The 15,348-nt window shown below is 34.4% G+C and overlaps 2 protein-coding genes across 6 annotated transcripts; both read left to right on the plus strand.

Annotated features, from left to right (window-relative positions):
* Positions 1–2,437: 2,437 nt before the first annotated feature.
* Positions 2,438–7,483, plus strand: LOC105115208 (FRIGIDA-like protein 3). 4 transcript variants are annotated; one of them, XM_011012036.1, is made up of 6 exons: positions 2,438–2,688; positions 2,935–3,023; positions 3,265–3,323; positions 4,818–5,868; positions 6,313–6,488; positions 6,866–7,483. In XM_011012036.1, exons 4-6 carry the CDS (start codon positions 4,827–4,829, stop codon positions 7,283–7,285), a joined length of 1,638 nt encoding a protein of 545 aa, XP_011010338.1. In that variant the 5' UTR covers positions 2,438–2,688; positions 2,935–3,023; positions 3,265–3,323; positions 4,818–4,826; the 3' UTR covers positions 7,286–7,483. The 4 variants fall into 4 exon arrangements, with proteins under 4 accessions (XP_011010338.1, XP_011010339.1, XP_011010336.1 ...); XM_011012037.1 differs by having other exon boundaries at positions 3,270–3,323; XM_011012034.1 differs by lacking the exon at positions 3,265–3,323.
* Positions 7,484–8,687: 1,204 nt separating this feature from the next.
* ATSPO22 (Tetratricopeptide repeat (TPR)-like superfamily protein) lies at positions 8,688–13,323 on the plus strand. 2 transcript variants are annotated; one of them, XM_011012040.1, is made up of 6 exons: positions 8,688–9,872; positions 9,934–10,301; positions 11,328–11,517; positions 11,640–11,672; positions 11,859–12,476; positions 12,631–12,849. In XM_011012040.1, exons 1-6 carry the CDS (start codon positions 8,871–8,873, stop codon positions 12,757–12,759), a joined length of 2,340 nt encoding a protein of 779 aa, XP_011010342.1. In that variant the 5' UTR covers positions 8,688–8,870; the 3' UTR covers positions 12,760–12,849. The 2 variants fall into 2 exon arrangements, with proteins under 2 accessions (XP_011010342.1, XP_011010341.1); XM_011012039.1 differs by having other exon boundaries at positions 8,690–9,872; positions 12,609–13,323.
* The last annotated feature ends 2,025 nt before the right edge of the window (positions 13,324–15,348 follow it).

Genomic DNA, 15,348 nt, shown 5'->3' on the forward strand with positions numbered 1-15,348 from the left:
CCCACCCACGTTCCTCCACTTGGGAGCGCCCCCCTTTAACTCCACGCTTCGCACGTTCATATTAAAAAATAAAAAAGAAGCTATAAAAAGGGAGTTAATTATAAATCAATCTCTTTAATTTTGCAAAATGAATAAAGTAATATTTTTAGTTTTTAAAAAATAATCAATTATTCCTATTATTTTTAAATTTAGTGGTGACTTAATCCTTTTCATGTTCTTTTTATTTTTTTTAAAAAATATATATATAAAAAACAAATAATATGAAAGATTAATGAAAATAGAAGATATATATATTTTTTAAAATAAAATAATATTAAATTTTAATATTAAGCTTTATTTTAATTATTTTTTTGTGTTTATTGAGTGAGAAATAAATTATTTTTGTGTGTTTATTGAGTGAGAGAAAAGAGAGAAAATCACTAAATTTCAGTCTAGAAAAAAAAAGATGCTATCTTGATGATTCTGACCATTAAAACAGTAGATTTTTATTCTAAATGGTTTCATATGATGGAGAGAGTTTGAATTATTTTTTTTATCTTGAAAGTGTATTAAAAAAAACCTTAAATTTGAGAAGAAATTAAGTTTTGAGTTAATTTTAAGTTTTAAAGTGGTTTTTTTTACACTTTTAGAGGTTACTGGTTAGTTTAACAATGTTACTAGTGTTTTCTAAATATTTGATAAGTTATTTTTTTTTAAAAACAACTATCCTAATTTTTTTGGTTACCACATTAGCCAATTATCCTAATTTTTTTGGTTACCACATTAGCTCAAATATAAGGATTTAAATAACACATTGTCTATTTTTTTTTTAAAAAAAATTGAATTAGAATAGATAATAATTAAGGTAAATAATATGTCATCTATTCTTTTATCTTAAAAAAATACTTAAGGCTCGAGTGACAAGGTCTAATCTTATAGGCCAACATGTGGACCTTTATTTAGGGGCTAGGTACTTGCTTGACCTTATTTTTTTTATATAGTTTGGATTTTTTATTTAAATCTTTTTATATATTTTTAAATAACTTTTAAGTTTGTATTTTAGTTGTTGGGGATTTTTCACTTATTTATTATTTTTTAAATTGTAATTATTTTTAATTATTTTAAATATATTTATTTTTTTAAGAGATTAGTATCATTTATTTTTTAGTTTTTTTATAGTTTTTATATTAAAATTATATTAAAATTATTTTTATAATTTTTTATAATATTTTTATTATATGTAGTCTTGCATAATATGTTTATTTTTTTATTTAATAAATTTTATTTGTGTCGATTCCTATTTTAATTTAATTTTAACAAACAAATTCATTAAATATAATTAGATAAATAACTCATATTGTAATGTTAAATATTTTGATTTATTTTTTTCATTTGATTTTTTCAATTTTATTTTTATTTAAGAAAAAATTATGAAGCCAACATGAGTTTGTTGAGATGTCTTTTATTTTTATTTTTATTGACTTTTTTATTCATTTATTTTTTCTTATATTGTAAAAATATAGTTTTAAATCAAAGCCATTTATTAAACTTTATAAAGTTCATAAATATATTTATAAGTTTGGTTGGTTGACTTAGTTCGGAAATATGACTTGTTTAGTTTTTTTTTAACATCTTAATATTAGATTGATATTTAATTTTACGATCGTATATTTCTGTTATCATATAATTAAATCAAAACTAGCTTTAAAAATAAATAAATTATAATCCCATTGAAATTTATAACTCGATTCACTGATTTGATATGCTAACCTACGTTATCCAGTTTATAATTTTGACAAGTACACTCACAAGCCAACTATTTTTTTTTGTCTTTTAATTTTTTTTATTTTTTTTTCAATTATATTTTTCAATAATGAATTGGTTGAGAAATAAATTGCATGATATATTTTTGTTTGCTTTCCATACAATTATATTTTTCAATAATAAATTGGTTGAGAAATAAACTGCATGATATATTTTTGTTTGCTTTCCATATAGTTATTATTGTCCAAAATAAGTTTTAATATTTAGAATAATACTTAATTTTGTGATCATATATTTTTATTATATAATTAAAAAATAATTTATAAAAAAAGTTATTTAACTTAGTGGAGTCCATGATACGGGTTGGTTAGAGAATTGAAATCAATTTAATTTATTATTATTTCAATAATTTTTTTTTAAATTTTTTTATCTTGAAGTTTTATTTAAAAATCAAGTCATATTTTTATTAGTTATTAAAATTATATTTAGATGCATAAATTAACTCCCAGGTAATTTGGTTTGATTCAAATTAAACAAATAGGTTATAAAATTTCAAGATGAAACCATAATAACACAATTAAAAATTTATTATTACTTTTAATATTTTTGAACTTTTAAAAATTAATCTCAGTTGCGGCAGACCACGGAACAATCAACTAGTTTACATACCAAGTGAGGGTAACAGGTGAAGAGCACACATGGTAGTGCAAATAGCAAAAAAAGGTGTGGACAAGAAAAAGCAAAAGGAAAGAAGGCTGCTGCGGTATCGCATTCCCTTCTTTTGTCTTCCTTCTCTCGGAATTTCCTCTCTTTCCTCCTCCTAGGGATCGAAGGGTAAGCAGCCAAACCCACCTAACCACCCACCTACCCCACTCATCCACAGTCCAATCTAATCGGCCATGGATTGATCGTTAAGCTGCTCAATTCTCACTTATTGTCACTCAGGCAAGTCACTCTTTCTTTTAAGCTGATATGATTCCTAGATCGCCTTCCTTTGTTTGCTCCTGAAATCAGCTCCATTTAGCTACAATTTCGGCTCAGATGAGCTTATTGGCTAGTAATACTTAGGAAACGAAAAGACAAAACTGTTACTCAGTCATGGATTTATTAAATTGTAGATTTGCAGTTTTGTTTGTTTGTTTTTTTCTGTTATATTTCGCTGTTTCTGATGGTTAGGCTTTGTTTCTTCAGGGTTTCAGTCATTTTGTTTGTCTGTTTTTGCTCGATCTCTTACTTGTCTGTTGGTTTAAGCTCACTTTCTGCTCGTTGAGGAATTAGCGGTAAGTTATTATTGCGTGTTAATTTGATTTCTACCTCCTCAACCGTTCCTCTGTGATGAAATTTCAGAATTGTTTTGTTTTGAGCTGCTGTTTGCTCTCACTTGTTGTTAATTTATTGGGTTTCGAGTTTTAAAACATCTTGGAGGTTTAGTTATCCATACTGTTTAGGGTTTTGAGATACCTGACACGTTTGTGTGACTACCAAGGTTAGGTGATGATGTGTGTTTGTGTGACTACCAAGGTTAGGTGATGAACTCGCATTGCACAGCTGTATCACATTCAACTCATTAAAAAAAAGTGGTAAATATATTCTCGCTTCATTTTGATTTATTTAGTTTAATAATAGTAAGACCTTTACAATTGTGCTTGACCATTACAGGTTACTGGATCGTTATCTGTACTGTCAGTTTTGGTTATGAAGAGAAGCGTCTTAGAGATTGTGATTTTTTTTGTGTGTCGTCATTTTAGGTTACATCAATTATTTGCTGCTCCTGGCTGAACCTGGATCAGCCTGTAATTTTTCACATTCTGTGTTAAAAATAAAAATAAAAATAAAAATATAGGCAGTGTATTCTGTCTTTTTTAAAGAAGCTTTTACTGAGGTGGTTGTTGGTATTTTGTCACTTGGATTCATAGTCCACAACAAAATTGACAGTTAGTTAGCATGGCTGTTCCCTTGATGGAATTTGGGTTTATCTTATTCAATAAATTCATTGTAGTTCAAAGGGGATAAGAAAAACAGTGTAGCTAAGGACCTTAGATGATTGCATTTACTATCTTGGTGCTTTAATGATCTTAAACTGTTAGTTTGAAATGAGTTCATAGTACTTTTGGAAAGCTTTCAGTTTTAGTTTGTAGGCCTGTTCCTGCACAATTCCTCCAACATCAAAGTCAAATCAGCACCTGTTAAGTTCTTTGATAGAGTTTCTTCACCCTGTTGGATTTTCACCTGGGCTAGGCACTAGGTGGATAAAGATTGTCTATTTCTATTCTCTACCACATGCCATCTGATGATTTTCATGCTGCCATACTTTTGTTCTTGGGTCAGTTAAAATGTTATAAAAAAAGATAATAGAAGAATAAAACCTTTGACAACAACTATATGTTCCACTTGAGTTCCTCTCTGGTGCATCAGAAGCCTTGGTTGGAATGCTGTATTTTTCCTTACTCTCCACTATTATTTCCTCAGATTGTTTGAGTTCGTAAGGGGGAGCTGCCTTATTCCAAAGCAGTTCTGTAAAGGGGACTTGCATGTTGTGACAATGCATATATGAACTGACCGGAGACGTGTTATACCAACCTGCGTGTTTGCATTGATTGTGTATGGAGGATAGTTCTGATGCCAATGTCCACTTTATAGCGATTCATGATTCTAGCCATAGCATTTGTTGTCCATGTTGTTTATTTCACATGACCGAGTAGGTATATTACACCCTGGAGTAGAACTTGGTCGCCAAAACTTGGAGAATTCTGACATCAGTTTTCATACTTTGGTCTTCAAAGGTGTTAGAAAGAAATGCTGTAACTATTTTGTTATGACAGATGAACTTTATTCAAGTACCTGACCTGTCATTTTGTGTTAATATGTAAACATATTTTTTCACTATATTTTTTCCATGTGCTTTGATTGGTTCTTTCATCAGGTTTCACATTGATCTGTTCTGTGTACCAGAAAGCCACCTGCATCATCTAGCATATGATAGTTGTCAATTTATGTACTTTTTTTTCTAAAAAACAATTATCATATATAGCCTTCCTTCTGTTTTGTAATATCATTTGTCTCATTTTCCTCAGCTTTCTGCTATGGAAGATTCTGAATCAGTTGCAACACTCATGGACTCAACAACGTCTAAGATACATCAACTTCAGAAAGCATTTGCTGAACTTGAAAGTCACCGGGCTGTAACACTCAACCTGAAATGGAAAGAACTTGAGGAGCATTTCCATGGGCTTGAAAGATCTTTGAAGAGGCGGTTTCATGAGTTGGAAGATCAAGAAAAGCAGTATGAAACCAAAACTAGGAGAGCCAGGGAAATATTAGAGAAACGAGAAGCTGCTGTTGTGGCCAAAGAACAAGTTTCATTGGAGAAACTCCAAGAGAAACGAGATGCTGCTATCTTCTCCATTTCGAATGCTCTACAGAAGCACAGGAAGGTATCTTCTGTGGAACCTGCTGTTGTGTCCTATGATGACCAATTTGGATCACCGGCTATTGATGACCAACCACCTGAAGCCATGACTGCTGAAAGTAACTTAGGTGAAATAATAGATCCTTCTGAAAATGGAAATTTGGAGTATCCGCAGTTAGTTGAACTATGTGAACAGATGGACTCAGAAGGACTGCACAAATTTATTTCTGACAACCGTAAGAACCTTGCGGTCCTAAAAGAGGAAATTCCACTTGCTTTAAAGGCTGCAGCAAACCCAGCTCAATTTGTGTTGAACTCTCTGGAAGATTTTTACCCCAAGGAAGTGTCAAATGTTGATGGAAAGAAAGACTCAACCTTATTGGGTGTCCGCCGAACCTGTATCATGTTGATGGAATGCCTTAGCATTTTGTTAATGTACACAGATCTAGTTTCTATATCTGATGTAATTTCAGAAGATGTTAAAGATCAGGCAAAGGCTATTGCTGAAGAGTGGAAGCCAAGATTGGATTCTTTGGACGTGGATGCTAACAATGGGAACTCCTTGGAAGCACATGCCTTTTTGCAACTTTTAGCTACCTTTGGGATTGCTTCTGAATTTGATGAGGAAGAGTTATCCAGGCTAATCCCAATGGTTTCTCGCCGTCGCCAAGCAGCTGAACTATGTCGCTTTCTAGGGCTGTCAGAGAAAATGCCAGGTTTGTTGAAATCCTGTTGCACTTAAATCATCATATCAGGAAGCATATCATTGCTTAAGTTAAAAAATGCAGGCAATAACACAAATTCTGTGGCAGTGTTAAAAACCTTATTACTGAAGAGTATATGAAATCTTCCCTTAGAAAGAACATATGAAACTTTCGTGTTAGATTAGAATCATGATGATTCGATGACTTCGTTTTGGTGTTTATTGAACCAAGCATGTAAATTTTCCTTTTTCTGGATTCTTGTTTAAAGCAACATTGCATAAATCTTGTTGGCATTTGCTCAATAGGTAAGTTCATACATTGGACAAATGAATTTGGTACGAACTGCAAAGAGCATAGAGGCTATTTGTTTCCTTTTTGCTTTTGTCAGTCTTGCTACTTTTTATTTCCCACTGTTTTTCTTTTTCATTTTACCTCTTATGCACATGGATTCTTCAGGTGTAATTGAAGTATTGGTAAATAGTGGAAGGCAAATTGATGCAGTTAACTTGGCCTTTGCATTTGACTTAACGGAACGGTTCTCACCAGTTCCTCTACTGAAATCATACTTGAAGGAGGCAAGAAAAGTTACTTCATCAGTCAAGCCTGGAAATGCATCTCCCATCACTGGGCAGGTGCGTGTTCTGTCTCCGCTAGATTAATTAATTGTCCTTTCCTTTCTACCATTATCTCTTGACAATTTGATATTATGCTGTTGTGTATTCTGAAGTAAATTGTTGTTTGATAACTTCAACTTGTAGCTAAGATTGGTTTGGATTGCTAATGCTAAAACTCCCACCTGAATGAATTGTGGCAGGTGCTTGTTATACATAAAAGTGGGCTTTCTAGTTGGATGCCAAGAAAGGGTAGATAGATGATATTGTAGTGCATATATGCTTAAGAACAATTTCCATTGAAATCTTATCTTAGCTTTCGATGTAAAGCCACACTCATGCTACATCCCTTCTGAAAAACTCTTGAGGACCTTTTAAGAAAATTTCTGTTGTTTCAGAATGAGGTCAATGAACGAGAGCTGGCTGCCCTCAAGGCTGTGATCAAGTGCATCGAAGAGCATAAACTTGAGGAGCAGTATCCTGAGGATCCGCTCCAAAAACGCCTTCTTCAGCTAGAGAAGGCCAAGGCAGAAAAGAAAAGGGCAACCGAAGCTGCCAAGCCTCAACCCAAGAGACCACGCGCCAGTGGCGTTGGATGCGGCCCCCGCATCACTAACGGTGCTCCTGAGAGGACATTCTATCCTATAGTACCTGATAGGTACCCACAGTACGTGTACGACAGGCCATACATTTACACTGGACCTGCCGACAACCATGTTCCTGCACTCATGAGTTCCGCTGCTACATACAACTTCTCTCCCAGTCATGGCAACTACTTTGGAAATGGCTACCAGTACCAGGCCCCGTATCATCACTAGGTAGTAAAGATGGCGAAAAGGTGACCTTGATCCTCATTTTAACTGCTAGCCTTAACCCGTCAGTTCGTTGATGTTGTATGAATGAATTTAGTATCTAAAAAACCAAAAAAAAAAAAAAAAAAACTGCCATGTGAATTTTTAATCTGCTGTACTAGAGATAACTTGATCCTCTAATATATGCACTCTGTTTTCTGTATATTTCTGTTTCGTTTTGTCTTAGCTCTCTTTTGTTTATGAAAAATTCTTTCGAACGTGGAGGACTATAGTGTGAACAAAGTGCAGCAATTATATATTTTTTTAAATTATATTTTTGTTGTTGCCTGAAATAAAATTTAAAATATTAAATTTTTTTATTTTAATCATTTCTATAAAAATAAAATCCAAGCTACAAAATAAAAAACATTGTCATTTATAAATTATAAAAATACTCCACGAATCATAACATAAAGTCTGTGTACTGTGATGAAAATTAAAATAACTTTATAAAACAAAATAAAATTAAAAAAGTTTGGATGATGGGGCAAATGAACCTCTTATTGTTTTCGCTCTCAATTTTGGTTAAATTAAATTAAAATTTATTATTTTTTAATTTGGTTTTAATAAATTAAATAAAAATCTTATTTAAAAAATATATATATGATAATTAAATAGTAATTGCTTTTTAAAATTTTTTTTATTTAAAAAAATATTAAAAAATATATATTTTTGTTTTTTTAAATTTAATTTTGACACTACCATATTAAAATAATCTAAAAAATAAAAAAATAATTAATTTAAATTAAATAAAATATACTTTTCTTCAAAAATAATTTTAAAATACAAAAACAAAAAAGCTAAAAACTGAGTAACACTTAATATTGAATGAATCAAATGAAATTACTCGACCTTGAGTGTGTTTGGAGTGTGGTAGTGGTTGCTTTTCAAATAACTTTTTGTGCCGAAATGCATGTCAATGATGTTTTTTTATTTTTTAAAAATCATTTTTAATATCAGCATATTAAAACGATCTAAAATGTATAAACTATACTTTTCTTCAAAAATAATTTTAAAATACAAAAACAAAAAAGCTAAAAACTGAGTAACACTTAATATTGAATGAATCAAATGAAATTACTCGACCTTGAGTGTGTTTGGAGTGTGGTAGTGGTTGCTTTTCAAATAACTTTTTGTGCCGAAATGCATGTCAATGATGTTTTTTTATTTTTTAAAAATTATTTTTAATATCAGCATATTAAAACGATCTAAAATGTATAAACCATATTAAATTTTAATAAAAATAAAAAATAAATTTTTTTTGAATTTTTTGGAAACGCAGGTTAAACCGCGTTCCAAAACACTGCCCTTGTCTTGTAGCCTCATGCAGGCTACTGGTAACACTTAATATTGAATGAATCAAGTGAAATTACCCGACCTTGTCTTGTAGCCTCATGCAGGCTACTGGAAGCCCAACTATATATCTACAGCTGGGCTTTATTGGCGGGCACGCCTTTCCCTCTCTCTCCCCTCCAAAAAAACAAAAAAACCGTTTTCGCTCCTTCAAATTCAAAATTAATTTCAGATTTTCTCCCTCCCTCTCTTTCTCAAAATGAAAATCACCGAGATCTACTCGCCGGATCTCCGGAAACCAAACCACGACAACCAATTTATTCAGTCCAACAACCTCCACCAACACCTCCTCTCCCAGATCGAATCCCTAATCATACAAACCGAAAACCTCTCCCCTAACTACCATTCCTTACCGGAAACTATCTCCTCAGATCTCCGCCAAACCCTAACTCACCTCACACAACTCCCTCCGTTTCCTAACTCACTCAAGCTCCATATCTGGAAGCTTGCCTACCGCCTCTGGAATGCCTGCATCGACATCTCCAACGCCGTCTCCATGCTCCCTTCCTCCCCCTCCCCCTCCTTTGTCGAAAACCACGCCAGGCTCCGTCACATCGCCGCCGATATGATCTCCCTCGCCGGAGACGTCACCAGCGTTACCTCTCCTGCTGTCAAATCCGCATCTTTCTACCTCAAGACCGGCCTCATCTGGCACGATCTGAGAAAATTTGATCTCGCGTCGTCCTGCTTTGAGAGAGCTACTGATATCGTTTCAAAGCTCGACATAGCCGCAATATCGGACCCCGGAGAGAGAAAACTGCTGTTAGATTTAAATCTCGCGAGATCTCGAACTGCCTGGGAGATATCGGACCGAAACCTCGCGATAATACTGTTAACTCGGGCGAAAACTCTCCTCTTCGGGTCATCAGATCACTACAAACAACTAGCCAATCAGTACTTGATATTTGGAAAGAGCGTGTTATCCAAAAACAACGATACCGATAACAGTTTAAAAGAAGCTTTGAAGCTAATGAGCGAAGCTCTGGATTTAAGTGAGAAAGGATCCAGTGCAGCGAGAACAAGAGAGCAAATCATGGAACTCAAGGAGTTAAGATCAAAATCACTCCGATTCATCTCGGCTGTTCATTTACAAAAAGGAGAGTACGAGAGTGTGATTAAATGCGTTAAGGTATTGAGGGAGGGAAAGGGCGGTGGTGATGGCGGGGACCACCATGGTAGTCTCCCTGTTTTGGCAATGAAGGCGTGGTTGGGTTGGTGATGGCGGGGACCACCATGCTAGTCTTCCTGTTTTGGCAATGAAGGCGTGGTTGGGTTTGGGGAGGTATGGAGAGGCAGAGAAGGAGCTGAGGGACATGGTTGTCAATAAGGGAATTCCTGAGAGTGTTTGGGTTTCTGCAGTAGAGGCGTACTTTGATGCTGCGGGGACTGCAGGGGCGGAGACAGTGAAGGGAGTGTTTTTGGGGCTTTTAGGAAGGTGCCAGGTGAGTGCCAGAGCTGCATTCAGGGTGGCGAATAGAGTGCTTGGGTGTGTTGGAAGTGGTGGAGAAGGTTCGAGTCTAAGGACTAAAGTGGTGGCAGATTTGGTATCTGATGAGAGAGTGGTGGCGCTTTTTGCTAGCGAGGCGACTGCCAAGGAAAGGGCGGCAATGCATGCTGTTCTTTGGAACTGGTGAGTTTCAAAAGAATTTCCCGCCAAACTTGTGTCTGCTTTGAATGAAGAGTTGTTTATGTTCTTTATTTTTTTTTCTTTGTATTGCATTTCATGAACTATAAAATTTTGGTTTCTTTATCCGAGTTTGTGATTTCTGTGAAACATGAAAATGATGGCTTGCATTCATTGTTTTGAAATTGTATTGATCAAGGCCTGTGTTACTTAGGCTTGTTGATACCGGCTACGATTATCAATTTTTTTAACAGGAATTGGGATGCCCGTGGCATGTGCTTGGCTAATGTTTCCTTGAAACTTGACTTGTTATTCCTTTTATCCTGGGATTGCTTAATAGAAGGAAAAGAAAACCGGAATCCCTAGAATTTCTTCTTATTATTCCGAAAAAAGGTGATTGATTTGCTTACAAAGAAAATGTGGTTTCCAGGAGTAAAATAAGTTGTTTACCAAGCATGGAAGCAATGCGATGGTATGTAGGCTTGTTCAAATTTATTCAATCCATGTCAACACATTCGATGGAGTAAAATAGAACCCTATATTTGGATACATCCTGGATACTGGGATATGATATGATCCATGGTGCTGTGATCTCAGATGCTAGGCAGCTGAATGGGTCATTATTCCGTAACCTTCACAATCTGTTGTTTTAAGTGGTGCCATGTATATCGTTTCTGAAGCCTTTTGCGGTAAACCCTGCCTACCGTCCACTTCTTTTCACTGATTTAATATTTTGTCTCACAACTTTGCTGAACAAAGAGCAATTCATGTGTGAACCTTCATTTGCTGCAAATTAACTGTCTTCCTAAACTTGATTCATTACATTGGATTTTTTCCTTTAAGATTTCTCTTTGCTGCTGGAATTTAACAGGCAAGTCAAAGGAAAGGAAATGATTTCTATCCAAAATCTTTTAAAAATGGAGAGTTTCATTAGTCATGGAGACAAAAGCCTAGCATTTTAGAAACTGGTATTCATTGAAAACATTCCTTGTCATATCTGATCTTTTAACCACTCCCTCTTTGTTTTTGCAGTGCTTCTGAACATTTTAGATCAAAAGATTATGAGACAAGTGCAGTGATGTTTGAGAAATCACTGCTTTATATATCACATGACATCGAGAACAGAATTTTCCGTGCAAAGGGCTTCAGAGTTTTGTGTCTATGCTATCTTGGCCTCTCCCAGCTTGATAGAGCTCAAGAATACATTAACGAAGCTGAAAAGGTATCTTAATCAACTGCAAGCTGGTGTTTTGGTGTATAAATTAGCTAAATGATGTTATTACCTTTGGAAAAGCTAAGCTGTGTAGTAATTCCATTTCTTTGGGATGCTTTCCATTTGTGCAGCTTGAGCCCAACATAGCATGTGCTTTTCTTAAGGTACTCTCTCTCTCTCTCTCTCACACACACACACACACAAATACACACTATATTTAACATATTGATTGCTGAAATTTGCGCCTTTGAATCAGCTCAATCCTTTATTTCATCTGCACAATACCCGGACTTCCTAAGATTATTTTATTGATGGTTTCCACATCTTGATATTTCTTCGTTCTCATGCAGTTCAAAATCTATCTGCAAAACACCGACCATAATGGTGCTATCAATCAGGTCCAGGCAATGAAAACTTGCTTTGATTTCAATCCAGACTTTCTCTCCCTTTCAGCACATGAAGCTGTTGCTTGCCATGCTCTTCCTGTTGCTATTTCCTCTCTATCCAATCTCCTGAGCTTCTACACCTTGGGAAGACCCATGCCAACGACAGAAGTTGTGGTGCTACGCACATTGATCACAATCCTCATTCAAGACCCTGGAAACGAGGTAGAAGTCCTCAAATTCATGAAAAGGGTTCACGACCGGGCATCTGAGCTTGGGACAGAGTGCTTTTTTGGAAAAGAGGAGACTGGCAGACGAGAAAAAAACTGGTTTGCTGTGACTTCATGGAACGCTGGGACTAAATGTGGAAAGGAGAAGAAATATGAATTATGTTCAGAATTTTTGAGACTGGTATCAGGATTTTATGGTCTGGTTGATTGTCAAGAGGAAGAAAACAGTATTATGGTCTGCAAGTCATTGATATTGTCTGTCTCAGCCATGGTGGCTTCAGAGAATCAAAAGAAGACTGCATTGACGGACTCTGAAGTGAAACAAGCCGTTGAACTGCTAGATAGAGCAGGGAAGGTATGCCCTATTAGTTGTTTTCTTGATTATAATGCACTGGGTTGAAACAACAGACTAGCTTGTTTGTAGGAAATTCTCTGTTTGCTGATATTCTTCACCCTCATTTATTAACATTTTGGTGCATGGACGCAGATCCTAGCTTCAATCTCAGCAGGAACCCAACTTGGCGGTGACAAAATCACCACAGTTGAGCCAGACCTCTTCTTCGTGTACACCTTCAATGCCTATGATATATACGGCAGACTTGATAATTTTGGGCCACAGCAACAGCTCCACTTCGTAAAGAGTTTTGCCAGCTCGAAGGCTTGCGATCCCAAGTACCTTCTTCAAATTGGTCTTAGCGCCTCACAGGGTCCGCGTTCTAACCCTGAAGTAGCCAGCTTTGCTCTGAACGAGTGTCTTTCAGCTCTCCTTTCTTCCCCCTCACCGGACTACCCCGATGTTGCTCTTGTAGTTCGAAGGCTGATTGCATTAGCAAGCATTCACAAAGGTGATTCAGATGATAATGCTGTCGATAATCTGTACAAGCAAGCATATAGGATAATGGTCGGGTTAAAAGAAGGCGAGTATCCCACGGAGGAGGGAAAATGGCTTGCAATGACTGCATGGAACAGGGCGGCAGTCCCAGTGAGGCTAGGGCAGGTTGATGCGGCACAGAGGTGGATGGATGCTGGGTTGGAGCTTGCAAGGGAGGTTTCAGGGATGGAGACTTACAGGGCATGCATGGAGGATTTTGCAACTGCTTTTAATAAGAAATCTCATTCGCACAGTAATGGTTAAAACCAGTCTTATCTTGTACATAGTACAGACTATACATGATAAAAATCGCTGGCTTAATATTTTCTGTTGAGAAGGATGTAGTGATATCTCACCCGTCTTCTCATTTTATTTAGGAAAAATATAAAATTCTTAAGAAAATCATTCGCACAATAATATATACAAACAGGCACAATATTTTCTTTATAAAATTTTCTTCTCTGGACTGAAACCCAGCTTCGGCCTAAAGACTTAAATATTGATAAATGATTAATTTTGACAGATGATGTTTAAAAAAATAATTGGGATAAATAATTGAATGGATGATATAATGTTTGGTTTTTGTTAATGACATTTAAAGGGATGATTGAAACAAATAAATAATTAGTTTTGACTAATAACATCCGAAAAGATAACTAGGACAAACAAATAATTAATATTTGAATGAACTGAGATAAATAAATGTTAATTTCGGTTGATGATATCAGAATAGATGATTGAGAAAAATAGTTGATTAGCTTTGACTGATGACATTTAAAGTAGATAGCCGGGGTGAGTGAATGATTAACCTCGACAAATGATGCATTAAGAGGATGGTTGGATTTAAGATTATGGATTTAAGAATTGGTGTATTTATATACACTGCAAGTTGTTTATACCAAGAACATGAAGGAACTGCAAATATCATGCTTCAAACATGAAATAATGTTAATGTTTCATTAAACTGCCAAATTGTTTTCTTATTCTTCTTCTTCTTATTATTAAGTAATTGCATTTTTGTAAATGTTTTATACTGCAGTAGGGATGTCACACCAAGAAGATGTCTAGAAAACCGAATACACAGGAACCTACTTTTACAGGGAATCATATAGTTAAATTCTAATTCATGATGTGTTTTTTTATAAATCAATGTACTTAATGTATAGCTATTATTAGATCCTTTTAGTTTAATTTGTGATGACAATTTGTAGGATATAATACAAACTCATATTTATGCATTTATATTTTTAATATAAATTTTTAATCATGTAAACATAATATTATGAGTTTATGTAAGATTTACTTTTAAATGAAATGTTGATTATTGTTGTTGTATGGATTATATATTGATGATGTGTGACAATATAGTCATCGATTACTGACATGATGCATGTTAAGTATAAAAATAAAATAAAATTTACTATTATTTTGGGCTTGAAAAGCCAATTTGTTATACTATTAGCTAAAATTAATTACATTGCTTAATCTTGATCATCTATTGTAAACATTATTAGCTAAAACTAAGTCATTTTTTATATTGAAAATCGTTAATAAAAATCAAGTCATTTCTAACACTAAAAATAAACAGCGAAAATTAAGCTATTTTAGACATTAAAAATCATTAGTGAAAAGCAAATCATTTCTAACACTACTTTTTCTTAGATTATGTATAAGATTTATGATAAGCCTTTTTTTTTTTAACATACTTGATCCTAGTTTTGATATAAACCTGAACCAAGCCACATCTAAATTTTCGAAGCGAAAACGATAAGAAATATTCCTATCCAATGATAGCTTGCATTCATCAACATTATTAAAGACAACCTTTTAACTATCTCTGGCCGTAAACCTTAATACTTTCCTTTTTGGTATGCTATGGTTTCCTCAAATGTTGGCATCAATTCTCATTCACCGTAACATGGTGAAACGTGTTCTAAGCATTCTAGTTCACTATGTACTTCCTAACATGGACAAGAGTAGGAACTATATACATTCCATAATCTCATCAAGTTTATGACAAGGTTATCAAATAATATACAATCAAGTCTTAACATGTACATTTTCCAAAGGTTCTCCTAACCATTATTCCATGACCGAACATAGTGTTGTCATCAATCATTCATTCCATATTCTCAGTTGTATTATTCCAATTTATCAACACAAATTAATAGCAAATCTACATTACGCAAGATCGAGTTTCATTTCCCGTTATATCCTGTTTCTCTAAGGGTATAAAGTTTCCTTTCATGGTTCTTCCTCTTGGCCGGACATTGAGCTCATTTTTTTTCCTAATTTACATATACAATTCATCATTTCTATCATAAATATTTTCACAGTATCATGCTATAATCACATA

This window comes from Populus euphratica, unplaced genomic scaffold, assembly GCF_000495115.2.
Source record: "Populus euphratica unplaced genomic scaffold, PopEup_1.0 scaffold663.1, whole genome shotgun sequence".
NCBI lineage: Eukaryota > Viridiplantae > Streptophyta > Magnoliopsida > Malpighiales > Salicaceae > Populus > Populus euphratica.